Source organism: Oncorhynchus keta, chromosome 10, assembly GCF_023373465.1.
Source record: "Oncorhynchus keta strain PuntledgeMale-10-30-2019 chromosome 10, Oket_V2, whole genome shotgun sequence".
Lineage (NCBI taxonomy): Eukaryota > Metazoa > Chordata > Actinopteri > Salmoniformes > Salmonidae > Oncorhynchus > Oncorhynchus keta.
In genome coordinates, this window is record NC_068430.1 from 20,670 (window position 1) to 43,121 (window position 22,452).

Sequence of the window (22,452 nt, forward strand, 5' to 3'; positions counted from 1 at the left end):
ATGAGTAACAGGGTATTGGTGATGAGTAACAGGGTATTGGTGATGAGTAACAGGGGTATCGGTGATGAGTAACAGGGGTATTGGTGATGAGTAACAGGGTATTGGTGATGAGTAACAGGGTATTGGTGATGAGTAACAGGGTATTGGTGATGAGTAACAGGGTATTGGTGATGATGAGTAACAGTAAGTAACAGGGGTATTGGTGATGAGTAACAGGGTATTGGTGATGAGTAACAGGGGTATTGGTGATGAGTAACAGGGGTATTGGTGATGAGTAACAGGGGTATTGGTGATGAGTAACAGGGGTGATTGGTGATGAGTAACAGGGGTATTGGTGATGAGTAACAGGCATCGTGATGAGTAACAGGCATTGGTGATGAGTAACAGGGGCATTGGTGATGAGTAACAGGGGTATTGGTGATGAGTAACAGGGGTATTGGTGATGAGTAACAGGGGTATTGGTGATGAGTAACAGGGGTATTGGTGATGAGTAACAGGGTATTGGTGATGAGTAACAGGGGTATTGGTGATGAGTAACAGGGCATTGGTGATGAGTAACAGGGGTATTGGTGATGAGTAACAGGGGTATTGGTGATGAGTAACAGGGTATTGGTGATGAGTAACAGTGGTATTGGTGATGAGTAACAGTGGTATCGGTGATGAGTAACAGGGTATTGGTGATGAGTAACAGGGTGATATAACAGGTGGTGATGAGTAACAGGGGTATTGGTGATGAGTAACAGGGGTATTGGTGATGAGTAACAGGGTATTGGTGATGAGTAACAGGGTATTGGTGATGAGTAACAGGGTATTGGTGATGAGTAACATTGGTGATGAGTAACAGGGGTTGGTGATGAGTAACAGGGTATTGGTGATGAGTAACAGGGGTATTGGTGATGAGTAACAGGGTATTGGTGATGAGTAACAGGGGTATTGGTGATGAGTAACAGGGTATTGGTGATGAGTAACAGGGTATTGGTGATGAGTAACAGGGTATTGGTGATGAGTAACAGGGTATTGGTGATGAGTAACAGTGGTATTGGTGATGAGTAACAGGGTATTGGTGATGAGTAACAGGGGTATTGGTGATGAGTAACAGGGTATTGGTGATGAGTAACAGGGGTATTGGTGATGAGTAACAGTGGTATTGGTGATGAGTAACAGGGGTATTGGTGATGAGTAACAGGGTATTGGTGATGTGATGATGAGTAACAGGGTATTGGTGATGAGTAACAGGGTATTGGTGATGAGTAACAGGGTATTGGTGATGAGTAACAGTGGTATTGGTGATGAGTAACAGGGTATTGGTGATGAGTAACAGGGTATTGGTGATGAGTAACAGGGTATTGGTGATGAGTAACAGGGGTATTGGTGATGAGTAACAGGGTATTGGTGATGAGTAACAGGGTATTGTGATGAGTAACAGGGGTATTGGTGATGAGTAACAGGGGTATTGGTGATGAGTAACAGTGGTATTGGTGATGAGTAACAGGGGTATTGGTGATGAGTAACAGGGGTATTGGTGATGAGTAACAGGGGTATTGGTGATGAGTAACAGGGTATTGGTGATGAGTAACAGGGGTATTGGTGATGAGTAACAGGGGTATTGGTGATGAGTAACAGTGGTATTGGTGATGAGTAACAGTGGTATTGGTGATGAGTAACAGGGTATTGGTGATGAGTAACAGGGGTATTGGTGATGAGTAACAGGGGTATTGGTGATGAGTAACAGTGGTATTGGTGATGAGTAACAGGGGTATTGGTGATGAGTAACAGTGGTATCGGTGATGAGTAACAGGGTATTGGTGATGAGTAACAGGGTATTGGTGATGAGTAACAGGGATATTGGTGATGAGTAACAGGGGTATTGGTGATGAGTAACAGGGGTATTGGTGATGAGTAACAGGGGTATTGGTGATGAGTAACAGGGGTATTGGTGATGAGTAACAGGGGTATTGGTGATGAGTAACAGGGGTATTGGTGATGAGTAACAGTGGTATTGGTGATGAGTAACAGGGGTATTGGTGATGAGTAACAGTGGTATTGGTGATGAGTAACAGGGGTATTGGTGATGAGTAACAGGGGTATTGGTGATGAGTAACAGTGGTATTGGTGATGAGTAACAGGGGTATTGGTGATGAGTAACAGGGGTATTGGTGATGAGTAACAGGGGTATTGGTGATGAGTAACAGGGGTATTGGTGATGAGTAACAGGGGTATTGGTGATGAGTAACAGGGGTATTGGTGATGAGTAACAGTGGTATTGGTGATGAGTAACAGTGGTATTGGTGATGAGTAACAGTGGTATTGGTGATGAGTAACAGGGGTATTGGTGATGAGTAACAGGGGTATTGGTGATGAGTGACAGGGTATTGGTGATGAGTAACGGGGTATTGGTGATGAGTAACAGGGGTATTGGTGATGAGTAACAGTGGTATTGGTGATGAGTAACAGGGGTATTGGTGATCATCCAACTACCAGGTAAGTGTGAATAACCATGAATAGACATGAAATATGAACACACGGATTGGGCCCTACACCCCACACGGATCGGGCCCTCCACCCCACGGATCGGGCCCTCCACCCCACGGATCGGGCCCTCCACCCCACGGATCAGGCCCTACACGGATCGGGCCCTCCACCCCACGGATCAGGCCCTCCACCCCACGGATCGGGCCCTCCACCCCACGGATCGGGCCCTCCACCCCACGGATCAGGCCCTCCACCCCACGGATCGGGTCCTCCACCCCACGGATCGGGCCCTCCACCCCACGGATCGGGCCCTCCACCCCACGGATCGGGCCCTACACGGATCAGGCCCTCCACCCCACGGATCGGGCCCTCCACCCCACGGATCGGGCCCTCCACCCAACACGGATCGGGCCCTCCACCCCACGGATCGGGCCCTCCACCCCACGGATCGGGCCCTCCACCCCACGGATCGGGCCCTCCACCCCACGGATCGGGCCCTGCACCCTACACGGATCGGGCCCTCCACCCCACGGATTGGGCCCTACACGGATCGGGCCCTACACGGATCGGGCCCTCCACCCCACGGATCGGGCCCTCCACCCCACGGATTGGGCCCTCCACCCCACGGATCGGGCCCTCCACCCCACGGATTGGGCCCTCCACCCCACGGATCGGGCCCTACACGGATCGGGCCCTCCACCCCACGGATCGGGCCCTACACGGATCGGGCCCTCCACCCCACGGATTGGGCCCTCCACCCCACGGATCGGGCCCTCCACCCCACGGATTGGGCCCTCCACCCCACGGATCGGGCCCTACACGGATCGGGCCCTCCACCCCACGGATCGGGCCCTACACGGATCGGGCCCTCCACCCCACGGATTGGGCCCTCCACCCCACGGATCGGGCCCTCCACCCCACGGATTGGGCCCTCCACCCCACGGATCGGGCCCTACACGGATCGGGCCCTCCACCCCACGGATCGGGCCCTACACGGATCGGGCCCTCCACCCCACGGATCGGGCCCTCCACCCCACAGATTGGGCCCTCCACCCCACAGATCGGGCCCTCCACCCCACGGATCGGGCCCTCCACACGGATCGGGCCCTCCACCCCACGGATCGGGCCCTCCACCCCACAGATCGGGCCCTCCACCCCACAGATTGGGCCCTCCACCCCACGGATCGGGCCCTACACGGATCGGGCCCTACACCCCACACGGATCAGGCCCTCCACCCCACACGGATCGGGCCGTAAGAGATAAAGGCTAAGAGGCTAAGAGATAAGAGAGACGACCACATAGAAGGCTAAGAGATAAGAGAGACGGCCACATAGAAGGCTAAGAGATAAGAGAGACGGCCACATAGAAGGCTAAGAGAGAGAGACAGCCACATAGAAGGCTAAGAGATAAGAGAGACTGCCACATAGAAGGCTAAGAGATAAGAGAGACTGCCACATAGAAGGCTAAGAGATAAGAGAGACTGCCACATAGAAGGCCAAGAGATAAGAGAGACTGCCACATAGAAGGCTAAGAGATAAGAGAGACTGCCACATAGAAGGCTAAGAGATAAGAGAGACTGCCACATAGAAGGCTAAGAGATAAGAGAGACGGCCACATAGAAGGCTAAGAGATAAGAGAGACGGCCACATAGAAGGATAGATATTATTATATTAAGTCCCTGTAGATTTTAGTACAGCCATGTTGTTATGGAGCCATCTCTGAATAGCTGTCCATCTATAGTGTTAATGAGTCTCCAGTCCTTTCGCTCTGATTTATGATGTGCTACAAACCCATGGTAGGATGAGACAGATGGGTTACAGGTTAGGATTATAAATATAATATATAATATATACCCCAGGTTAGGATTACTTGGGGCCCAGCCCATGTGGAGGGGAACAAGGCAGTTGATGTATTGGCCAAGCAAGCACTTAGTAGTGGGGATGTAGTAGTTTTAATGAGCAAGGTAGAGGCTAACAGCCTGATATAGACAGTGATGGTGTAGAGATAACAGGTTAAAGCCTGATGTAGACAGTGATGGTGTACAGATGACAGGTAAAAGCCTGATATAGACAGTGATGGTGTAGAGATAACAGGTTAACAGCCTGATATAGACAGTGATGGTGTAGAGATGACAGGAGCAGGTTAAAGCCTGATATAGACAGTTATGGTGTAGAGATGACAGGAGCAGGTTAAAAGCCTGATATAGACAGTGATGGTGTAGAGATGGCAGGTTAACAGCCTGATATAGACAGTGATGGTGTAGAGATGACAGGTTAACAGCCTGATATAGACAGTGATGGTGTAGAGATGGTAGGAGCAGGTTAACAGCCTGATATGACAGTGATGGTGTAGAGATGACAGGAGCAGGTTAAAGCCTGATAGACAGTGATGGTGTAGAGATGACAGGTTAAAGCCTGATATAGACAGTGATGGTGTAGAGATGACAGGAGCAGGTTAATAGCCTGATATAGACAGTGATGGTGTAGAGATGACAGGAAAGCCTGATATAGACAGTTAAAGCAGGTTAAAGCCTGATATAGACAGTGATGGTGTAGAGATGACAGGTTAAAGCCTGATATAGACAGTGATGGTGTAGAGATGACAGGAGCAGGTTAAAGCCTGATATAGACAGTGATGGTGTAGAGATGACAGGAGCAGGTTAAAGCCTGATATAGACAGTGATGGTGTAGAGATGACAGGAGCAGGTTAAAGCCTGATATAGACAGTGATGGTGTAGAGATGACAGGTTAACAGCCTGATATAGACAGTGATGGTGTAGAGATGACAGGAGCAGGTTAAAGCCTGATATAGACAGTGATGGTGTAGAGATGACAGGTTAAAGCCTGATATAGACAGTGATGGTGTAGAGATGACAGGAGCAGGTTAAAAGCCTGATATAGACAGTGATGGTGTAGAGATGACAGGTTAAAGCCTGATATAGACAGTGATGGTGTAGAGATGACAGGTTAAAGCCTGATATAGACAGTGATGGTGTAGAGATGACAGGAGCAGGTTAAAGCCTGATATAGACAGTGATGGTGTAGAGATGACAGGTTAAAGCCTGATATAGACAGTGATGGTGTAGAGATGACAGGTTAAAGCCTGATATAGACAGTGATGGTGTAGAGATGACAGGTTAACAGCCTGATATAGACAGTGATGGTGTAGAGATGACAGGAGCAGGTTAACAGCCTGATATAGACAGTGATGGTGTAGAGATGACAGGAGCAGGTTAAAGCCTGATCTAGACAGTGATGGTGTAGAGATGACAGGTTAAAGCCTGATATAGACAGTGATGGTGTAGAGATGACAGGAGCAGGTTAAAAGCCTGATATAGACAGTGATGGTGTAGAGATGACAGGAGCAGGTTAAAGCCTGATATAGACAGTGATGGTGTAGAGATGACAGGAGCAGGTTAAAGCCTGATATAGACAGTGATGGTGTAGAGATGACAGGAGCAGGTTAAAGCCTGATATAGACAGTGATGGTGTAGAGATGACAGGTTAACAGCCTGATATAGACAGTGATGGTGTAGAGATGACAGGAGCAGTTTAAAGCCTGATAGACAGTGATGGTGTAGAGATGACAGGTTAAAGCCTGATATAGACAGTGATAGTGTAGAGATGACAGGAGCAGGTTAACAGCCTGATATAGACAGTGATGGTGTAGAGATGACAGGTTAAAGCCTGATATAGACAGTGATGGTGTAGAGATGACAGGTTAAAGCCTGATATAGACAGTGATGGTGTAGAGATGACAGGTTAAAAGCCTGATATAGACAGTGATGGTGTAGAGATGACAGGTTAACAGCCTGATATAGACAGTGATGGTGTAGAGATGACAGGAGCAGGTTAAAAGCCTGATATAGACAGTGATGGTGTAGAGATGACAGGAGCAGGTTAAAGCCTGATATAGACAGTGATGGTGTAGAGATGACAGGAGCAGGTTAAAGCCTGATATAGACAGTGATGGTGTAGAGATGACAGGTTAAAGCCTGATATAGACAGTGATGGTGTAGAGATGACAGGAGCAGGTTAAAAGCCTGATATAGACAGTGATGGTGTAGAGATGACAGTGATTAATATCCTGATATAGACAGTGATGGTGTAGAGATGACAGGTTAAAGCCTGATATAGACAGTGATGGTGTAGAGATGACAGGTTAAAGCCTGATATAGACAGTGATGGTGTAGAGATGACAGGAGCAGGTTAAAGCCTGATATAGACAGTGATGGTGTAGAGATGACAGGTTAAAGCCTGATATAGACAGTGATGGTGTAGAGATACTCAGGGCAGGCATTTATTTCAAGTACAGAGGAAAGTCTGGGAGTGGAGGACGGCAGCAAGGGACAGGAGAGAGGAGGCTCTATTTTCAAGAGGAAAGTGATTATTGCCAGGAAACAAAGACTGGGAGTATGTATTTATACAATGTGGGCAATATCAGAGGGACAGAGAGAGGCTGAACTCCAGTATCAGAGGGAAAGAGAGAGGCTGAGCTCCAGTATCAGAGGGAAAGAGAGAGGCTGAGCTCCAGTATCAGAGGGACAGAGAGAGGCTGAGCTCCAGTATCAGAGGGAAAGAGAGAGGCTGAGCTCCAGTATCAGAGGGAAAGAGAGAGGCTGAACTCCAGTATCAGAGGGACACAGAGAGGCTGAGCTCCAGTATCAGAGGGAAAGAGAGAGGCTGAACTCCAGTATCAGAGGGACACAGAGAGGCTGAGCTCCAGTATCAGAGGGAAAGAGAGAGGCTGAACTCCAGTATCAGAGGGAAAGAGAGAGGCTGAACTCCAGTATCAGAGGGACAGAGAGAGGCTGAGCTCCAGTATCAGAGGGACAGAGAGAGGCTGAGCTCCAGTATCAGAGGGAAAGAGAGAGGCTGAGCTCCAGTATCAGAGGGAAAGAGAGAGGCTGAGCTCCAGTATCAGAGGGACAGAGAGAGGCTGAGCTCCAGTATCAGAGGGAAAGAGAGAGGCTGAACTCCAGTATCAGAGGGACAGAGGCTGAGCTATCAGGGAAAAAGAGGGAGGCTGATCAGTATCAGAGGGACAGAGAGAGGCTGAGCTCCAGTATCAGAGGGACAGAGAGAGGCTGAGCTCCAGTATCAGAGGGACAGAGAGAGGCTGAGCTCCAGTATCAGAGGGACAGAGAGAGGCTGAGCTCCAGTATCAGAGGGACAGAGAGAGGCTGAGCTCCAGTATCAGAGGGACAGAGAGAGGCTGAGCTCCAGTATCAGAGGGACAGAGAGAGGCTGAGCTCCAGTATCAGAGGGACAGAGAGAGGCTGAGCTCCAGTATCAGAGGGACAGAGAGGCTGAGCTCCAGTATCAGAGGGACAGAGAGAGGCTGAGCTCCAGTATCAGAGGGACAGAGAGAGGCTGAGCTCCAGTATCAGAGGGACAGAGAGAGGCTGAGCTCCAGTATCAGAGGGAAAGAGAGAGGCTGAGCTCCAGTATCAGAGGGACAGAGAGAGGCTGAGCTCCAGTATCAGAGGGACAGAGAGAGGCTGAGCTCCAGTATCAGAGGGACAGAGAGAGGCTGAGCTCCAGTATCAGGGACAGAGAGAGGCTGAGCTCCAGTATCAGAGGGAAAGAGAGAGGCTGAGCTCCAGTATCAGAGGGAAAGAGAGAGGCTGAGCTCCAGTATCAGAGGGAAAGAGAGAGGCTGAGCTCCAGTATCAGAGGGACAGAGAGAGGCTGAGCTCCAGTATCAGAGGACAGAGAGAGGCTGAGCTCCAGTATCAGAGGACAGAGAGAGGCTGAGCTCCAGTATCAGAGGAAGAGAGAGGCTGAGCTCCAGTATCAGAGGGAAAGAGAGAGGCTGAGCTCCAGTATCAGAGGGAAAGAGAGAGGCTGAGCTCCAGTATCAGAGGGACAGAGAGAGGCTGAGCTCCAGTATCAGAGGGACAGAGAGAGGCTGAGCTCCAGTATCAGAGGGACAGAGAGAGGCTGAGCTCCAGTATCAGAGGGACAGAGAGAGGCTGAGCTCCAGTATCAGAGGGACAGAGAGAGGCTGAGCTCCAGTATCAGAGGGAAAGAGAGAGGCTGAGCTCCAGTATCAGAGGGACAGAGAGAGGCTGAGCTCCAGTATCAGAGGGACAGAGAGAGGCTGAGCTCCAGTATCAGAGGGAAAGAGAGAGGCTGAACTCCAGTATCAGAGGGAAAGAGAGAGGCTGAGCTCCAGTATCAGAGGGAAAGAGAGAGGCTGAGCTCCAGTATCAGAGGGAAAGAGAGAGGCTGAGCTCCAGTATCAGAGGGACAGAGAGAGGCTGAGCTCCAGTATCAGAGGGAAAGAGAGAGGCTGAGCTCCAGTATCAGAGGGAAAGAGAGAGGCTGAACTCCAGTATCAGAGGGACAGAGAGAGGCTGAGCTCCAGTATCAGAGGGACAGAGAGAGGCTGAGCTCCAGTATCAGGGACAGAGAGAGGCTGAGCTCCAGTATCAGGGACAGAGAGAGGCTGAGCTCCAGTATCAGAGGGACAGAGAGAGGCTGAGCTCCAGTATCAGGGACAGAGAGAGGCTGAGCTCCAGTATCAGAGGGACAGAGAGAGGCTGAGCTCCAGTATCAGGGACAGAGAGAGGCTGAGGATTTAGTTTCTCCGTCTCTGGGATTCATTAATCAGTTTGGCTCATTGGACAGGTCAGAGTCTGTTTGAAGGTGTTTTTTTAGCTACTGTAATTGAGTACTGACGGTGTCTTCTGTGGAAGGTCCAAGTTACCTGAAGTATCTACTCTAGCAATGTTCATCTCAAACCAAATTCATGCCTTTAGTTGTTGAAAATGGTTTTATTTTTGGCAAGGGATAATGGCCCTGGACCCCACTACCGGTTTTGGGCTGAACCCCTAAATGTCTTCAAATCCTAGAAACGCCCCTGGTTATTGAACTCAACCTGCAGGAGCTTTGTTTGGGGGGGGGGCTGCGGACAAGGCTCTGACAGATGGGTGTGTCTTGGTGGTGGCAAGGACACACCCACATCAACACCCCCCCCCCAACCCTTACCTGTTTTAAATGTCAGCTTCAATTGGTTAGGGACGTCCCAAGGATCCCGGATAGCAAGGATAGCGGACGGCATCCCAGAGTCTTGGCAAACATGCACCTTTAAAAAACTGTGTTGCCGGGTAAATCAGTACTCTTTTATACAGACGGTATGCACCGGTTTTCAGACCCATATTAAGCCTATTCCTGGGATAAACATGGAGGTTCTCTTAAAGTATCATTGCTCAGCAGGGACCACAGTATGCGGACTCACAGAGAGAAAACACTACTTTAAAGTTACAGCGCCACCATCTGGACTGGAAGCAGAACTGCTCTCACTCGTTCTGTATATGCTGTGTTCAAATCAAATGTATTTATTTATATAGCCCTTCGTACATCAGCTGATATCTCAAAGTGCTGTACAGAAACCCAGCCTAAAACCCCAAACAGCAAGCAATGCAGGTGTAGAAGCACTGTGGCTAGGAAAAACTCCCTAGAAAGGCCAAAACACCCCTAAATGTTCCGTCATGTTCTGAAGTACTGTCAGCTGGCTGGTGGGGGCAGTGAGGCTGGCAGGTAAAATGAAATCTGTTTTCTAGACACACACACACACACAAAGGCACCTGTCTGGAATGTTCTGGTCTCTGATTGGTTAACCATAGAGAGAGAGAGAGCAACCTGACAAACTGTTCTTAGGTTTCTGAATCTGAGCCACAAGGTTAGGTTAGGTTTCTGACTGAGATAATACCTGTGGAAAAGCAGACAGAGTTCTGGTTCAGTGAGGGAGAAGATCAATATTCCGGAAGTCTCCACTCTGAAACCAACAGGGACAGGACACTAGAACAGCAGAACCAGCCAACCAGTGCAGCAAAAGCCTATTCTACAGACAGGTCAGAACAGTACAGGACATCCTAGAACAGACACTAGCATTCTAGAACAGAACAGGGTATTTTAGAACAGGATAGGACACACTAGAAGAGGTACAGGACATTCTAGAACTGGACAGAACACTCTCGAGGATGAGGAACCTCCTGACCACCGAGAACCAGAACTGTTACCGGGAGCAGATTGAGAAGGAGTGCTATACCCGGCTGGCCTGGAAGAGCCGCTACGGACGAGACTACCCCACCAGTTTCGTCTCCCGCAGGGCCAATGAGCAGATAAGGCTGAGGCTCCCTGAGCTCCCCCTGACCACTAAGACCATCCTGCCTCCTGTGTTATCTACCCTGGAGAGGAGGAGAGAGGCTGCAGTGCCTATGGACAGGTGAGTGAATTAATTCGTACATTTTATTTGAGTACCACAATTATTGATTTTGCCGACTACGCCAAAATGTGTGTGGTAACCTAAGCCCAGTGGTGGAAAAGTTCCCAATTGTCATATTTGAGTAAAAGTAAAGATACCTCAATAGAAAATGACCAAATAAAACTGAAAGTGCCCAGTAAAATACTACTTGAGTAAAATTATCTAGTTTAAAATGTACTTATGTATCAAAAGTAAGTGCTATACATCAAATGTCTTATTTCCTTTTTTTGGGGCAGCAAGGGGCATACTCCAAAACACTCAGACAAAATGTATAAACTGCAGAACTTGTGTTTCGTGAGTCCGACAGTTCAGAGGCAGTAGAGATGATGATCTCTTGATAAGTGTGTAAATTGGACCATTTTTTCTGTCATGCCGGAGCATATGAAATGTAATGAGCTCTTTAGGATGTCAGGGACTTACTTTACTTCACTGCCTAGGGGACTAAACCTAGGGGTCTAAACCTAGGGGTCTAAGCCTAGGGGTCTAGGGGTCTAAAACAAGGGGTCTAGGGGTCTAAGCCTAGGGGTCTAAAACTAGGGGTCTAAGCCTAGGGGTCTAAAACTAGGGGTCTAAGCCTAGGGGTCTAAAACTAGGGGTCTAGGGGTCTAAGCCGAGGGGTCTAGGGGTCTGAAACTAGAGGTCTAAGCCTAGGGGTCTAGGGGTCTAAAACTAGGGGTCTAAACCTAGGGGTCTAAACCTAGGGGGGTCTAAACCTAGGGGTCTAGGGGTCTAAGCCTAGGGGTCTAGGGGTCTAAACCTAGGGGTCTAGGGGTCTAAGCCTATGGGGTCTAAACCTAGGTGTCTAGGGGTCTAAGCCTAGGGGTCTAAACCTAGGGGTCTAAGCCTAGGGGTCTAAACCTAGGGGTCTAAGCCTAGGGGTCTAAACCTAGGGGTCTAAGCCTTGGGGTCTAAGCCTAGGGGTCTAAGCCTAGGGGTCTAAGCCTCGGGGTCTAGGGGTCTAAACCTAGGGGTCTAGGGGTCTAAGCCTCGGGGTCTAGGGGTCTAAACCTAGGGGTCTAAACCTAGGGGTCTAAGCCTCGGTGTCTAAGCCTCGGGCCACTAGATACAGCGACGCCACCTTTTTGGTTTAATGAGAAAGAACTCAACCTTTAAGATGGACCCATTCAGTTGTCCCCACACAGGCTCAGAATACACCAGACGAGGCCATTTTTAGAAAAATTACAACAGTACAAATTCATATCAAAAATCTTTGAGGATTTAAAACGTATTAATGTCTACCTGAATGATGTTCCTGGTAACCTTCAACCCAGGTCACTTTGAGGATTTAAAACATAATTCCGGTAGACATCAATATGTTCCTGGTAACCTTCAACCCAGATCACTGAGCGAGGCTCCCCTGATGAGAGAAGTGACACCCCAGACCAAGGAATCTCTCTACCAGGGTTTTTCCAAGGAGGGGAAGGGGCGTAGCCTGTACCTCCATACACGCACCCAGAAAGGCCCAGAGGAGAAGTTTGACTACCCTCTACTGTCTTCCTGGGACTACGGATGGAGACTGGGTGAGATGTTTGGTAATCTTGTACTCGAAGCTTGAGTACTTGTTATAAGCGTGTATGACATTATATAACTATGGATGGAGAGTTGGTGAAATGTTTGGTAACACTTAATAACACCATGTAATAACACTATGTCTGCCGGTATAATGCTTCATTGCTGGTTATAAGCAAGCCTTTATAATGACTATGGATGGAGATTGGTTCTGGGATGCTTCATATAGTCAGAATGGAAACATATCATGTTCATCCTCAATGCTATTTCCCTGGCTAATAAATATAACATTATCAAATAAAATACAATAAGAAAATAAAGATGTTTGAAAGGATCACAAACTAATGTGTGTTTGTTTGAGCGTGTTTATCACAAAGCAATGCGCGGTAAAAGAAAGACATTGAAATAGACATTTAAATGGGCTATTACAACGTCAACATTCCATCTGTGTGTAGGTGACTATGGAAGAGACTACGGGTCGCCAGCCAATGGGAGATCAGGAGTCGTGAGGAACAATTTTTACGCCAGGAATGGAATATTCCATTTTCCCTCCGAAACGGATCGTCTTGGATGACGAGCGAAAGGCTTCAGTTTTCAGCGGGTTTTATACTTTACTCTTAAATTCTCTCGATATTTGATGAAGATTAACTTTAATTTGTTTTTCTGCTGTATAAGCATGCTATCTCTGTTTGATTTATAACAATATATATTCTCTTCTATAGGATATACAGATGTGTGTTAGCTATAAATTATGTTCATATGCAATCCTTATGAAAACACTGTTACTTTACGTATACAAACTGTTATAACTGTTGGAGAAAATGTGTTATAATATATGTTTGGATAAACGTTTTTCTAGTTATTTGCTGTCGGGTTTGTGTGGTTTAAACATTCCTGTGTGAAAATAATAGATGTGAAAAAATTGCCAGGCATGAGGAGAAAGCAGGCTGCCACGCTCGACATGAGTTGGTCACAGGTTCAACTGGTCTCCGAGCAACAAGGAAACCCACATCGGAAATGTTGTGGTTTATAATTAACAAGCTAGCATGGTCTGGTCACCTCTTCATCAGTTGCCTGGTAGCGACTGAGAATTTAGTTAGGTAGCGACTCCCCTCTAACTGCCGAGAGGTTGAATTGGAATTTCGAGATTCAAGTTTGGACTGGATGAGAGAACCTACTGGTGATCCCCAGCCCCAATGGAATATCGAAGAGTCTGTGGCACGCAACAAGGCCGAGGTACTGAGCTCAATCGAGAGGTTAAGTTACTGAGACTTTCTCTGGACTTATTGCATCAGTATACACGCACCAAGGCCGCAAGCGACAGGACAGCTGTTCAATAGTTAAACGATATAACGGAGAGACACTTCTTAGATCCAACAAGTTAGAATCTTTAAGTCATTTGAGTCAGGTGCCAATTACCCGAAGTCAAACGGTTGTCTAAATGAATTCAGAATTCAAGAAGTCAGCGCCGAAGTATCGGCAGTTTCTCTATATATACACCTTTTTATCCCTCACTCGAGGTCACGTGAGTGTCCTCCCCTCTACAAACTTGGAGGACACACAGCTGCTTGCCCACACATTAACAACAGTACATATATGGGTATCTGTATATGACAGTGCCCTTACTCTTATAACAGTACATATATGGGCATCCGTTTATGACAGTGCCCTTACTCTTATAACAGTACATATATGGGCATCCGTTTATGACAGTGCCCTTACTCTTATAACAGTACATATATGGGCATCTGTTTATGACAGTGCCCTTACTCTTATAACAGTACATATATGGGCATCTGTTTATGACAGTGCCCTTACTCTTATAACAGTACATATATGGGCATCTGTTTATGACAGTGCCCTTACTCTTATAACAGTACATATATGGGCATCTGTTTATGACAGTGCCCTTACTCTTATAACAGTACATATATGGGCATCTGTTTATGACAGTGCCCTTACTCTTATAACAGTACATATATGGGCATCTGTTTATGACAGTGCCCTTACTCTTATAACAGTACATATATGGGCATCTGTTTATGACAGTGCCCTTACTCTTATAACAGTACATATATGGGCATCTGTTTATGACAGTGCCCTTACTCTTATAACAGTACATATATGAGCATCCGTTTATGACAGTGCCCTTACTCTTATAACAGTACATATATGGGCATCTGTTTATGACAGTGCCCTTACTCTTATAACAGTACATATATGGGCATCTGTTTATGACAGTGCCCTTACTCTTATAACAGTACATATATGGGCATCTGTTTATGACAGTGCCCTTACTCTTATAACAGTACATATATGGGCATCCGTTTATGACAGTGCCCTTACTCTTATAACAGTACATATATGGGCAGAGGGTGGTCCTTCCTGATACCATTCTGGTTCCGCAGTTGATTGTCTTGAGCCATCTTCTGGTGACGTTGCCCAATCAGGTATTTCAGTAGGCGTGGTCAGCTCTGTGTTTACCATCAGGGGTAAGGCAGGGGGAGAGGACCAGGAGGGAGATCCATTTGGTGTTTCACTACAAGTGCATTTATAACAACTGGAGGTAAATATCGGCTCACTATTTGGCAAACGCTGACAAGTTATTGCACTATTTTGACCAATGCGATATAACCGTTTTAATGGTTTAGTGTATTTAGAAATGATTAAATAATCATTCATAATGTATTTATAAGCTCAATATAAACCCTTTAGACGTGTAACCTTATTGTAAAGTGTTACCATAGTTGGCATATCAATATTAGTTATATTGATCTCCATTTCTCTCATTATTCATTTTAGACACAAATAGATCCCACCTTGTCTAGCGTATTTTGTTTTGTCAACATTTGGAAAGTTTACTCATAAATGTGCTGTTTCCATCAGGCCTGTCATGACATGTTTTATCCGACATGTACTTTACTCGCATAAAAAATGTGGATGGAAACCTAGTTTGAGACTGAACACTAACACAGGGGGACAAAGTAGAAAACTAAAGTGATGTTTTCCTGGACCCAGATTAAGCCTGCTCCTGGACTAAACAAAGGATGCTCAATGGTCACGTTTTAGCCCTGGAATAAACTGGCTTAATCTTGTATAGATTACAGTTTATATTACACCGAAAAGGTGTTCAGCAAGGTTCCGTTTTAGGGCCTGTTTTGTTCACCATTTATGTAAATGATATTGGCGAAGACCCATAGTCGTCTAAACATTTGCAGTGAAGTTATATGATGATTCAGCCTGAATATGGAAACAAGAAGGCCTGTATGAGCTCATCACAGTGAGGTAACCTGAAGCCCTGGGAGTCTCTGTTAAGGTGAAACCACCTGCACTGAACTGAAATGTCAGGAGGATGTATCCATTTCAATCACTGAAAGAAAGGCTTCTCTAGTGTCCGCCTTGACCCTGGCAGTACCTCATATAACCCAGATTACACACTGTTACAAATATCACACAGAATGGAGACCATTGAGCTCTATTGTTATTGTGGGCTGTTGTGGTTTACCATTTTACCAGTGGAGATATTTGACCTTGTAGCTTATTAGGAAATCTGATGTTGTTTACTTTACCTGTGCAAGTTTTGATACATAAATTATAAACCACTAGGGAATGACACAACTACTGATAAACTAGTAGGGAAGGACAAAACTAATGATAAACCACTAGGGAAGGACACAACTACTGATAAACTACTAGGGAAGGACACAACTACTGATAAACTACTAGGGGAATGACACAACTACTGATAAACTAGTAGGGAAGGACACAACTACTGATAAACTACTAGGGAAGGACAAAACTACTGATAAACTACTAGGGAAGGACAAAACTACTGATAAACTACTAGGGAAGGACACAACTACTGATAAACTACTAGGGAAGGACACAACTACTGATAAACTACTAGGGAAGGACACAACTACTGATAAACTACTAGGGAAGGACACAACTACTGATAAACTACTAGGGAAGGACACAACTACTGATAAACTACTAGGGAAGGACACAACTACTGATAAACTACTAGGGAAGGACACAACTACTGATAAACTACTAGGGAAGGACACAACTACTGATAAACCACTAGGAAATGACACAACTACTGATAAACTACTAGGGAAGGACACAACTAATGATAAACCACTAGGAAATGACACAACTACTGATAAACCACTAGGGAAGGACACAACTAATGATAAACCACTAGGGAAGGACAAAACTACTGATAAACTACTAGGGAAGGACAAAACTAATGATAAACTACTAGGGAAGGACAAAACTAATGATAAACCACTAGGGAAGGACACAACTAATGATAAACTACTAGGGAAGGACACAACTAATGATAAACTACTAGGGAAGGACACAACTACTGATAAACTACTAGGGAATGACACAACTACTGATAAACTACTAGGGAAGGACACAACTACTGATAAACTACTAGGGAAGGACACAACTACTGATAAACTACTAGGGAAGGACACAACTACTGATAAACCACTAGGGAAGGACACAACTACTGATAAACCACTAGGGAATTACACAACTACTGATAAACCACTAGGGAAGGACACAACTAATGATAAACCACTAGGGAATTACACAACTACTGATAAACTACTAGGGAAGGACACAACTACTGATAAACTACTAGGGAAGGACACAACTACTGATAAACTACTAGGGAAGGACACAACTACTGATAAACTACTAGGGAATGACACAACTACTGATAAACTACTAGGGAAGGACACAACTACTGATAAACTACTAGGGAAGGACACAACTACTGATAAACCCTACTGATAAACCACTAGGAAGGACACAACTACTGATAAACCACTAGGGAAGGACACAACTACTGAAAACTACTAGGGAAGAACAACTACTGATAAACTACTAGGGGACACAACTACTGATAAACTACTAGGGAAGGACAAACTACTGATAAACTACTAGGGAAGACACAACTACTGATAAACTACTAGGGAAGGACACAACTACTGATAAACCACTAGGAAATACACAACTACTGATAAACCACTAGGGAAGGACACAACTACTGATAAACCACTAGGGAAACACAACTGACACAACTAAAGGACTACTAGGGAAGGACACAACTAATGATAAACCACTGGGATGACACAACTACTGATAAACCACTTTACACAACTAATGATAAACCACTAGGGAAGGACAAAACTACTGATAAACTACTAGGGAAGGACAAAACTAATGATAAACTACTAGGGAATGACACAACTAATGATAAACCACTAGGGAAGGACAAACTACTGATAAACCACTGATAAACTACTAGGAAATGACACAACTAATGATAAACCACTAGGAAGGACAGATAAACTACTAGGGAAGGACAAACTAATGATAAACTACTAGGGAAGGACAAAACTGATAAACCACTAGGGAAGGACAAAACTAATGATAAACTACTGATAAACTACTAGGAAAAGGACAAAACTGACACAACTACTGATAAACTACTAGGGAAGGACACAACTGATAAACCACTAGGACACAACTACTGATAAACCACTAGGGAAGGACACAACTAATGATAAACCACTAGGGAATTACACAACTACTGATAAACTACTAGGGAAGGAAAACCACTAGGGAATGACACAACTACTGATAAACTACTAGGGAAGGACACAACTAGGGAATTACACAACTACTGATAAACCACTAGGGAAGGACACAACTAATGATAAACCACTAGGGAATGACACAACTACTGATAAACTACTAGGGAAGGACACAACTACTGATAAACTACTAGGGAAGGACAAAACTAATGATAAACCACTAGGGAAGGACACAACTACTGATAAACTAGTAGGGAAGGACACAACTACTGATAAACTAGTAGGGAAGGACAAAACTAATGATAAACCACTAGGGAAGGACACAACTACTGATAAACTACTAGGGAAGGACACAACTACTGATAAACTACTAGGGAATGACACAACTACTGATAAACTAGTAGGGAAGGACACAACTACTGATAAACTACTAGGGAAGGACACAACTACTGATAAACTACTAGGGAAGGACACAACTACTGATAAACTACTAGGGAAGGACACAACTACTGATAAACTAGTAGGGAAGGACACAACTACTGATAAACTACTAGGGAAGGACACAACTACTGATAAACTACTAGGAAGGACACAACTACTGATAAACCACTAGGAAATGACAAAACTAATGATTAACTACTAGGGAAGGACAAAACTAATGATAAACCACTAGGAAATGACACAACTACTGATAAACTACTAGGAAATGACACAACTACTGATAAACTACTAGGGAATGACACAACTACTGATAAACCACTAGGAAATGACACAACTACTGATAAACTACTAGGAAATGACACAACTACTGATAAACCACTAGGAAATGACACGACTACTGATAAACCACTAGGAAATGACACAACTACTGATAAACCACTAGGTAATGACACAACTACTGATTAACCACTAGGAAATGACACAACTACTGATAAACCACTAGGAAATGACACGACTACTGATAAACCACTAGGAAATGACACGACTACTGATAAACCACTAGGAAATGACACAACTACTGATTAACCACTAGGGAATGACACAACTACTGATTAACCACTAGGGAATGACACAACTACTGATAAACCACTAGGAAATGACACAACTACTGATTAACCACTAGGAAATGACACAACTACTGATAACCCACTAGGAAATGACACAACTACTGATAAACCACTAGGAAATGACACAACTACTGATAAACCACTAGGAAATGACACAACTACTGATTAACCACTAGGAAATGACACAACTACTGATAAACCACTAGGAAATGACACAACTACTGATTAACCACTAGGAAATGACACAACTACTGATAAACCACTAGGAAATGACACAACTACTGATAAACCACTAGGAATGACACAACTACTGATTAACCACTAGGAAATGACACAACTACTGATAAACCACTAGGAAATGACACAACTACTGATTGATTAACCACTAGGAAATGACACAACTAATGATAAACCACTAGGGAAGGACACAACTACTGATAAACCACTAGGAAATGACACAACTACTGATAACCCAGGAGGAAATGACACAACTACTATTATAAACTAGGTGGTTCGAGCCCTGAATGCTGATTGGCAGACAACCCTGGTATATCGGACCGTATATCACGGGTATGAAAAACATTTAGTTTTACTGCTCTTACGTTTGTGACCAGTTTATAACAGCAATAAGGCTCCTTTGGGGTTTGTGATATATGGCCAATATACCATGGCTACGGGCTGTATCCAGGCACTCTGCGTTGTGTCGTGCTTAAAGAACAGCCCTTAGCCGTGGTATATTGGCCATATACCACACCTCCTTGGGCCTTTTTGCTTAAATTAACCACTAGGAAATGGGGGCATGTAAAGGAAATAGGTCAACTTGCATATCCATAAGGTGTTCTGCCATTGGTCAACTTTCATATCCATAAGGTGTTCTGCCATTGGTCAACTTTCATATCCATAAGGTGTTCTGCCATTGGTCAACTTTCATATCCATAAGGTGTTCTGCCATTGGTCAACTTTCATATCCATAAGGTGTTCTGCCATTGGTCATCCTTGCAGATAGGGGGATATTTGCGAACTTCAATTCATTCCAGTCTGAATTCTATTCAAGCGGTATGTCACATTCTGAAATAGTGCATTCTATTTAAATATTTACAATGTATACGAACGAGTTCACTACGTACATTTCCTGATATTCAGTACCAGTCAAAGGTTTGGACACACCTACCCATTTCAGGGTTTTTCTTTATTTTTTACTATTTTCTACATTGTAGAATAACAGTGAAGACATCACAACTATGAAATAACACATATGGAATCATCTATGAACGTTTGCACATCTTGGCCATGTTCTGTTATAATCTCCACCCGGCACAGCCAGAAGAGGACTGGCCACCCCTCAGAGTCTGGTTTCTCTCTAGGTTTCTTCCTAGTTTCTGGCCTTTCTAGGGTGTTTTTCCTAGCCACCGTGCTTCTACTTCTGCATTTCTTGCTGTTTGGGGTTGCAAGCTGGGTTTCTGTACAACTTTGTGACATCAGCTGATGTAAGAAGGGCTTTATTTGATATGGAATCATGTAGTAACCAAAAAAGTGTTAAACAAATCAAAATACATTTTATATTTGAGATTCTTCTAAGTAGCCACCCTTTGCTTGATGACAGGTTTGCACACTCTTGGCATTCTCTCAACCAGGGTGATGATGTAGTCACCTGGAATGCATTTAAATTAACATGTGTGCCTTGTTAAAAGTTCATTTGTGGAATTTCTTTACTTTTTAAGTTTTTGAGCCAATCAGTTGTGTTGTGACAAGGTATGGTTGGTATACAGAAGATAGCCCTATTTGGTCAAATACAAAGTCCATATTATGGCAAGAACAGCTCAAATAAGCATAGAGAAACGACAGTCATTATTTTAAGACATGAAGGTCAGTCAATTCGGAAAATGTCAAGAACGTTTCTTCAAGTGCAGTAGTAAAAACCATCAACCGTTATGATGAAACTGGCTCTCATGAGGACCACCACAGGAAAGGAAGACCCAGAGTTACCTCTGCTGCAGAGGATAAGTTCATTTGAGTTACCAGCCTCAGAAATTGCACCCCAAATAAATGTTTCACAGAGTTCAAGTAACAGACACATCTCAACATCAACTGTTCAGAGGAGACTGCGTGAATCAGGATGAATCAGACCTCCATGGTCAAATTGTGATGACAGCTTTGCACACTCTTGGCCTTCTCTCGACCAGCTTCATCTGGAATTTCTAACAGTCTTGAAGGAGTTCAGACATCTGCTGAGTACTGGTGATTGTAGAGGCCAGGTCATCTGATGCAGCACTCCATCACTCTCCTTCTTGGCCAAATATCCCTTATACAGCCTGGAGGTGTGTTGGGTCACTGTCCTGCTGAAAAACAAATGATAGTCCCACTAAGCTCAAACAGATGGGATGGCGTATCGCTGCAGAATGCTGTGGCAGCCATGCTGGTTAAGTGTGACTTGAATTCTAAATAAATCCCCTACAGTGTCACCAGCAAAGCACCTCCACACCATCACACCTCCTCCTCCATGCTTCATGGTGGGAACCACACATGCAGAGATGATCCATTCACCTTCTCTGCGTCTCACAAAGACACAGCAGTTGGAACACAATTTTTTAAAATGTTTTAAAAAATAAAACAAAATCTCACATTTGGACTCATCAGACCAAAGGACAGATCTCCACTGGTCTAATGTCCATTGCTTGTGTTTCTTGGCCCAACCAAATCTCTTCTTCTTATTGGTGTTCTTTAGTAGTGGTTTCTTTGCAGCAATTCGACCATGAAGGCCTGATTCACACAGTCTCCTCTGAACAGTTGATGTTGAGATGCGTCTGTTACTTGAACTCCTAGAAGGTCAGCATCCCGGAGTCGCCTCTTCACTGTTAACGGTGAAACTGGTGTTTTGTGGGTACTATTTAATGAAGCTGCCAATTGAGGACTTGTGAGGCATCTGTTTCTAGACACTCTGATGTACTTGTCCTTTTGCTCAGTTGTGCACCGGGGCCTCCCACTCCTCTTTCTATTTCTATATATAACCTACTGTAATCTACAGTATTATAGTCTACTGTAATCTACAGTATTATAGCCTACTGTAATCTACAGTATTATAGTCTACTGTAATCTACAGTATTATAGCCTACTGTAATCTACAGTATTATAGCCTACTGCCACCTACTGTATTATAACCTACTGTAATCTACTGTACATCTATGGATTGGATTTTGCACAGAATTGACAGATTCTGTCTATAGCCTGTGTGCAGGGTTGGGTAGGATACCTTAATGCCCCTTCTAATGCCCTTCCAGAGGTATTAGAAGAAGACAAAAATGTATGTTACCAATTGAATGAGATCTATTGCAGGATAAATCAATGTTTACATTTCCTGGACATATATGGATGTTGCATTTTACTTTATGGTTTTATGGGTAAATTATATCTTTACATTCAAAACCAAAGTATCAGAATTCCAGTAATTCCAATAAATGTTATACCCCTTGATCTTCAAGAATAGGACTTGGAAATATGGAAGTATAGATTAGACAAA

General features: G+C 44.7%; 1 protein-coding gene and 1 long non-coding RNA gene across 7 annotated transcripts; both read left to right on the forward strand.

Moving 5' to 3' along the window:
- The first annotated feature begins 4,458 nt into the window (after window positions 1-4,458).
- LOC127931986 (uncharacterized) lies at window positions 4,459-7,459 on the forward strand. Of its 6 annotated transcripts, XR_008143411.1 has the most exons (8): window positions 4,459-4,484; window positions 4,880-4,926; window positions 4,997-5,219; window positions 5,268-5,656; window positions 5,746-5,975; window positions 6,152-6,233; window positions 6,318-6,506; window positions 6,593-7,459. It is a non-coding gene; the product is annotated as an uncharacterized LOC127931986 (long non-coding RNA). The 6 variants fall into 6 exon arrangements; XR_008143412.1 differs by lacking the exon at window positions 4,880-4,926 and having other exon boundaries at window positions 5,841-5,975; XR_008143415.1 differs by lacking the exon at window positions 4,880-4,926 and having other exon boundaries at window positions 5,888-5,975.
- Window positions 7,460-8,261: 802 nt separating this feature from the next.
- Window positions 8,262-13,115, forward strand: LOC118388191 (protein ATP6V1FNB). Its single transcript, XM_035777009.2, has 3 exons — window positions 8,262-10,705; window positions 12,083-12,264; window positions 12,709-13,115. The coding sequence occupies exons 1-3, from the start codon at window positions 10,461-10,463 to the stop codon at window positions 12,825-12,827; spliced, it is 546 nt and encodes a 181-aa protein (XP_035632902.1). The 5' UTR covers window positions 8,262-10,460; the 3' UTR covers window positions 12,828-13,115.
- Window positions 13,116-22,452: the final 9,337 nt, after the last annotated feature.